The sequence below is a fragment of the Chinchilla lanigera genome, unplaced genomic scaffold, assembly GCF_000276665.1.
Source record: "Chinchilla lanigera isolate Chin_1 unplaced genomic scaffold, ChiLan1.0 scaffold00021, whole genome shotgun sequence".
NCBI classification, from domain to species: Eukaryota; Metazoa; Chordata; class Mammalia; order Rodentia; family Chinchillidae; genus Chinchilla; species Chinchilla lanigera.
This window is the reverse complement of record NW_004955422.1, coordinates 19,999,223-20,006,447: the sequence shown is the minus strand read 5'-3', so window position 1 is coordinate 20,006,447 and position 7,225 is coordinate 19,999,223. Positions and strand designations below refer to the sequence as shown.

Sequence of the window (7,225 nt, the reverse complement as noted above, 5' to 3'; positions counted from 1 at the left end):
TCTGTCTCTGGAATGTGATTCTCCCAGACCTGCTGTTGTCGCTTGCCCTGGGGCTCAGCTTGTGGCTTCAGAAGCCCCTGCTGGAGCCCTGGTGACCGTGGCCTGGGAAGTTGGGAGGACTGGGCACAGGGACAAGGCCACACAGCTGAGGGCCTTGTGGCCTGGCTGGTCTTAAGCGTCCTGAGGCCTGGAAGCCCGACCTCTGCCTTCGTTTCACACATCTGCCAGGGGAAGGCTCAGGCTGAAACCCAAACCCCGACTTAGCACACACCCGGCCCCCCAGAGGTCCCCAGAGCACAGAGCCTCCTTCAAGTCCTGCCGTGGGGATAGAGGCGTCCCTGTGACCTCGACACCTGCCGATTACATAAGCCGCTCAGCCCTTCTAGGAGCTCCACTGGTGGCGATAAGAGTGGTATGGGTCAAGGCAGGGGAGTCCGGGTGGCCCACCGGCATGATTGGAGGGAGCGGGAGGGGTGGAAGTAGAGGCCCCTGCGGCTGAGCCACAGATCACCTGACTCCGGTCTCAGCCATCCTGAGCTTGCGTTTTTGCCTGTGTCACCTGCTCAGTGGAGTCCCTGGCCGGGCTGGTTTGTGAGACGGGTGGGGGAGGCAGGTGGTGTTTGCCACACCCTCCGCTCTCCCTCAGGTGTTCCTTGGGTGGGGATGCAGGTTTGGAACACCTAGGGCTTCACCATCAGAGACCCTAGTGTGAGGTTGCCTTTTTTCTTTCTTTTTTTTTCTTTTTTCTTTTTTTCTGGTACCGGGAACCGAACTCAGGACCTTGCGCTTGCCGGGCAGGTGCTATGCCGCTGAGCTAAATCCCCATCCCCAAAGTTGCCTTATTTGGACGATGTTAAAGGATTTTTCCCACATGTCACCTGGGCAGCCAAGTTCCTGTCTCCTGGAACCGGAGAAGGATGAGCCACTGTGATCGTTGGCACCCTCTTGTTATTCTGACCTCTGAGCCCTTAGGACTCCAGCTGCAGATTGGAGCCTGGTGACAGTGTGCACCCCCTGTGCCGAGGCCAGAATGAGGCTTCCCTAAGCTCTTGGTGGCCTCCAGAGGAGAGGGAAGGTGGAGGTGCTGCGGTCACTGCCAGGGGCTTGCAGGGAGGGCCTGCAGATCTGGGTGTGGGCTGTGAGGTGGCCTCTGGAACCTTGTGTTTTTCTAATGCAGGAGGACAGAGATGGAGAGGAGGAGGGTGGGGGGACGGGCCTGGGGGTGGGCCCCCTGCACACAGGACCTTCTGTGATGTAACCCGACTCTGAGCCCAGGACGCAGGGCATCTGTGGTCCCCACCCCCGGCTGATCCTCTACCTCCCAGGGCCATGCCCACGCCCTTAAATAAGGCCCTGCCAGCTGGGCCTCAGCTCAGGACTGTGGCCATGGCCTTCACAGACCTGCTGGATGCCCTGGGTGGTGTGGGCCGCTTCCAGCTCATCTACACCGCCCTGCTGCTGCTGCCCTGTGGCCTGCTGGCCTGCCACACCTTCCTGCAGAACTTCACGGCCGCCATGCCCCCACACCACTGCCACCGCCCCACCAACCACACTGCCACCAACGACTCGGTGGCCTGGCTGCGGGCTACTGTCCCCCTCGACCAGCACGGAGTCCCTGAGCCATGCCAGCGCTTCACAGAGCCTCAGTGGGCCCTTCTGAGCCCCAACACATCTGTCCGTGGGGTGGCCATGGAGCCCTGCAGGGAAGGCTGGGTCTATGACCGGAGCATTTTCCCCTCCACCATCGTGATGGAGGTCAGAGCAGGTTGGGGGGCTTGGGGGTGCTGCAGCCTGCGGCCGAGGCTCAGCACCCTCTCTGCCTCTGCAGTGGGACCTGGTGTGTGAGGCCCGCACCCTCCGCGACCTGGCTCAGTCCATCTACATGGCTGGGGTGCTGCTGGGGGCCGCCGTGTTCGGCAGCCTGGCAGACAGGTAAGGGGGGACCCAGCTGCCCAGCAAGGCCCCAGAAGTCCTAGGCCTCTGCATTCATTTTTCTTTATAAAATGTATTGGTGTGTTTAGCAATGGATCATACACGTGTCCACTCTAAAATTCTGAAAGGTACAAAAAAAACTGTACCAAAAAGAAACAAAACTTCCCTTTCCCACCCCAGTGCCTGCATTCCAGACGGAATGATTTCCAGGGGGCACACCAGAGCTTTGCTTTGCTCTGCTCTGCTTTTCTCTCCGTCTCCCCTTTCCTCCCTTTCATTTTCTTTCTTTCTTTTTCCAGTGCTAGGGATTGAACCCAGGGCCTTTGCACCAAGCTTCATCTCCAATACCATCCCTCCTTATTTTTTTGTGACAGGCCCTCACTAAATCATTAAGTTGCCTAAATTGACTTAAACTGAAAATCTCCTGTCTCAGCTCCCAGAGTGCTGGGATTACAGACATGTGCCAATACTCCTGCCTTTTAAAGTTTTATTTTAGTATTGATTGACACCTAATAATTGTATATATTTATGGGGTCCGATGTGAAATTTCAATACATGAATATAGGTATCACTTTAAACATTTATCACTGGTGTTGAAAACATTAAAATTCTTCTCTTCTAAAACCGGGCATGGTGGCACATGCTTGTAATCCCAACACCAGGGAGACTGAGGCAGGAAGATTGTTGCAAGTTTGAGACCAGCCTGGGCTACAAAGTGAGCTCAAGGTCAGCCTGAACTGCATAGTGAGACCCTGTCTCAAAAAGACAAAAAAAGCTGGGTGTGGTGGCACACACCTGTAATCCCAGCACTCAGAAGGCTGAGGCAGGAGAATCACTGCGAGTTCAAGACCAGCCTGGGCTACGAAGTAAGCTCAAGGCCAGCCTGAACTGCATAAGGAGACCCTGTCTCAAAAAAGACAAAAAAAAGTTCTCTTCTAGCTATTCCCACCAAAAATATGTATTATTCTATGCAGAGTTGATCAAATGGGCATATATGCTTGCCCCCGTTTCTATACAGTGCCGGCTCACCCACATGCACCAGGAGCTGGCTTTGTCTTCAATTTGGAGGCTTCTCCACATTCCTTTGGAGAAAGCTTTCCCGTCCTCCCTCATGTCTACACTGCGGCCAGTGTGTGACTCAGCCAGAACCCCCACGCCCCGCCCCACTGGTGACATCAAGGTGTTGCGTAGCTCCATGGCCTCTTCTGTCCCTCTTTGCCCTGCCTTCCCTGCCCTCTCCTTCTTCCTCCCCTCTGCCCTCCTGTCCGTTTAGGCTGGGGGTCCGCCCGCACCCCAGACCCACTCTCTGGAGTGTAGATAGCTCCCTGCCATGGACTCATCACACAGCATCATGACCCTTCCAGTCTCCCCATGTCTTATCTGGGGAGCCCTGTATGTCACCAGCCTTGGCCCAGACCTGTCACTTGGAGGTGACTGATGAACATTTGTGTAAAGGTGAATGAACGAGTGTGTGAAAGAAGGAAGAAAATGCATGCGTGAACGTGTGGTGAGCATGTGGTAAGGGACGCTGTCCCTTTCTTGGCCTGCTGCCCTCCTGGCTGAGCCAGGCTGCTCTTGGGCCCTGGTCCCCACATTTGCAGTGGGGCAGTGCCACAGCTACAAGCGATGACCGCGCCACCCTGGCCTGGCTTTCTTTGGTGCCAGAAGAGCTGACCCTGGGTCCTCCCCCAGCAGCCGGGACCTCCCAAGGGCTCACCGCTATGCGTTCTGTTCTGAGGCCTCCTTCCAGCCCAAATGCCACATCCACCTCTGGATCCCTGCAGAACCTCTGCCTTTCCCCACCTGGAATAAAGCTGTCTCCCTTTTTCTTCCAACCTGTGCCCCTCTTTCCCTGACCAAATGCAGCTAAAATAGTGCCTGGGTCTTGCAGTTGTTTTAGGGGGTCATTCACCAAGCACCTCAGCTTCTCCTGATAGCCTTGATTCCCGCCACCAGGGCAGAAGGGTGAGGTGCAGGCTGTCGCTTTGCTCCCTTGAGGGCCGCCACCGCTGCCTGCCAGAACCCTAACACCTGCGTCCATCCCTGGGCTCAGGCTGGGCCGCAAGGCCCCCCTGGTCTGGTCGTACCTGCAGCTGGCAGTTTCGGGGGCCGCCGCGGCATATTTCAACTCCTTCAGCGCCTACTGTGTCTTCCGGTTCCTGATGGGCATGACCTTCTCAGGCATCATCCTCAACTCCCTCTCTCTGGGTGAGTCCAGCCAAGAAGGCCTGAGAGAACGGGGGCTTGAGGGGTGGCGGGGATGGAGCCCCATTCTAGGGCATCTTTCTTATTCAGTGGTGTTGGGATTCTCACCCAGCTGCGGACACTCCAAGCCTCCCACCAGGGGTCTGGTTTAGTAGACTTGGGCTCCAGAATCAATCAGTCTGGCCCAGCTGGGAGCAAGTGATGAACCCTGCTGGCCAGTTTCCTGGCTGGGTTTCAGCTTACTCAGGAGGAAACGAAGAGGGGTGTGTCCGCTTCATTCATGAGTTAGCCAGGAAGAACCATTTAACTTAGTGCGCATTGTGTGGCAGCTTAGTGAGGGGTCACAGAGGTGACGGACACAGAGGGCGGTGAGACAGGACGGGGTCCAGGGTTCTAACAAGGGCAGGGTTTACCTGAGCTGTGAAGGCTGGTGGTTTTCTTAGGTAACCCAGCCTCCTAGACGACACACAAGTCCTCATTCCAGACTGGCAGCTCCTGCGGGGTCCTGGCAGAGAGCACTGTGGGACAGCAGGAAGGCCACGCTGGACTCACTTAAACTACTTAGCTTGCTCCTAGAGACACTAGCAGGCTGGGAAACCGCCACTGCCCCCAGCTGTCCAAAGACAGAAGAGATCTTTCATTTATGTCTGGGAGCTGGAGAACCACGTGTACCAGGCAGCCTTGGGGCAGCTTAGCAAATTAGGAGGTCTTTTAGGAACTTGGGAGCCCTGGATTCCCGCCACAGGCCTCGAATGATTCCGGGATTGAGCCACAGGAGCGTGGTGATCCGCCCATCCCTACGCTTACACCTCCTTCCTCTTTTGTTATAATGCACACTGTCCTCCATTTTTTTTTCCAGCATGGGGTCTAGTGCATGTTAACCAAGTGCTCTACCATCCAGCTACACCCTAGCTTCTGTTCCATATTTGAGCCTTTCCTTTAAAGATCCTGTGACTGACCTTTATTGGTCGAGGGCCTCCCGTGCACCACGCACAATTCTAGGCACCAGAGATGCAGCAGTAACCAAAACAGACTCTGCTCCTGGGAGTTCTTGTGCTTGCAAGGAGAGACAGACAATAACACCACAGATAGGCGAAGCATAGCAGTGCTTCAGAAGGTGGTTGGTGCCATAGGGGAAACGGAACCCTCAAAGTGGATAGGAAGATAAGGGCCGGTATGCAGGGGAGGCGTCTACAGTTTTAACTCGAGAGGTCAGAGAAAGGCCTCCTAGATAAGGTGTCATCTTGAGCCAAACTTGGAAGAGTGGAGGGAGTGAGGCCTGCTGAGACGTGGGGCAGAGCAGTTCAGGCAGGGAGAACAACCCAGCAAAGGCTTTTGCAGCTATGAGGGACACAGGGGAGGGCAAATGCTGGAAGGCCAGGATAGGGTGGCAGATCCCGGGCCACTTGAAGGTCTTAGCTTTGATTGCAAATGAGGTGGGAGGTACTAGAGGATTCTGAGCTAAGTGGAGAGCTGCCCTGACTCAGGATTTGAGATTTAACAAGATCCCGGGCTGCCGCCGTGCGGCACCAGAACAGAAGCAGGAAGGCTGGGTAAGAGCCACGGCCATCAGCCCGAACAGCCAGGGCCGAAGCGGGCTGTGTGTGGTGGCAAGGGCAGATGGCGGCTAAATCAGGCAGGCAGGAGCAACAGGGCTGGCTGGTGGGTCTGACTGAGGTGCTCCCTGTTCCCTGGAAAGAAATGTCTTCATTGATTGCTTCTCCACCTTGTAAGGACGCCTTTGAATGCATTTAACCAGTGCCCTGGGGATGGACATTTAAGTTGTTTCAAATTTTACCATTTACAGAAATCTGCATTTTTGCCGGGCCTAGTGGCGCACGCCTGTAATCTCAGCACTCGAGAGGCTGAGGCAGGAGGAGCATTACAAGTTTGAGGCCAGCCTGGGCTACAAAGTGAGCTTAAGTTCGGCCTGAACTGCATAGTGAGATCTTGTCTCAAAAAGACAAAAAAACAAAAACAAAAAACAGAATCTGCATTTTTGTCTCTGCTTTAGATGGAGCATTTCTTCATGGAATCTGCGTTGTATTTCCTTTTCTACCAACCCTGCACAACCTGGGCTCATTTTCCTTTTGGCCTGTTAATCATTTTCCTAATCATGTGTCAGAGCTCTTTCAATATTAGGGGACATTAACCCTTTACCTGTTACTTGAATTGCAAATGTTTTTGCTTTTTTTTCCCCCTGACATTATGACTTGTTTGTGGCAATTTTTTTCCTAATGTAGATATCTCTTATTTTTATGAATTCAAATTTGTTGAACTTTCATTTTACTCCTTCTAGGTTTTGTAACATTCTGTGCGACATGGCCTCACTCGATAGTCCAGGCTGGCCTTGAACTCACTAGGTAGCCTAGGCTGGCCTCAAACAAAAGACAAGCCTCCTGCATCAGCCTCCCAAGTGCTGGGATTATAGATGTGTGCCACTATACCCAGTGGCTTTCTTTACTCTTTAAAAAGCATCTAACCATGAGTTCTACCATTCTTTTGGTTTGTTTGGTTTTTTTTTCATTCTTTTGATTTTATTGCTTGCATTTAATTCTTTTTCCTCCTGGGTATAAAGAGTGAGGTAGGGATGCTTCCGCCTCTGTCTTAGTGAATCTTGGAATGAGTTTAAGTTGCCAGGGTCCTAACAAAGGGGTGGGTGAATTAAACCACTGCATACACAAGTCCCTTGTGTGTGTTGCCATTTCCTCTGCAGTCGTGGAGTGGATGCCCACCCGGGGCCGGACCATCGCGGGCATCTTGCTGGGCTTCTCCTTCACCATGGGGCAGCTGGTCCTGGCTGGTGTTGCATACCTGATCCGCCCCTGGCGGTGGCTGCAGCTTGCTGTCTCTGCTCCTTTCCTGATGTTTTTCCTCTATTCTTGGTAGGTACAGCAGAGTTAGTTCAACCCTCACCTGCCCCCATGAGAGGCTGAGTGTGCAATGCCTGGGACTTGCCAGACTTGGTGGGGACTGCAGGCTCCCGAGTACTGATGTACGGCTTTAGGGAAGCTCCGATTAAACCCCTCCCCAGTAGCATGGGGCACCAGGTGTATCGTCCGTGCCTTTCACAGCAATTTTTTTTTTT

At 53.9% G+C, this 7,225-nt stretch overlaps 1 protein-coding gene across 1 annotated transcript in view; it reads left to right on the top strand.

Annotated features, from left to right (window-relative positions):
• The first annotated feature begins 1,332 nt into the window (after positions 1 to 1,332).
• Positions 1,333 to 7,225, top strand: part of Slc22a20 (solute carrier family 22, member 20) — a 25,866-nt gene continuing 19,973 nt past the window's right edge. Inside the window, exons 1-4 of the mRNA XM_005384507.2 lie at positions 1,333 to 1,755; positions 1,829 to 1,932; positions 3,986 to 4,140; positions 6,854 to 7,022. Of these exons, the coding sequence (XP_005384564.1) occupies positions 1,387 to 1,755; positions 1,829 to 1,932; positions 3,986 to 4,140; positions 6,854 to 7,022 (797 nt within the window). The 5' untranslated portion in view covers positions 1,333 to 1,386. The remainder of the gene's footprint in view (positions 1,756 to 1,828; positions 1,933 to 3,985; positions 4,141 to 6,853; positions 7,023 to 7,225) is intronic.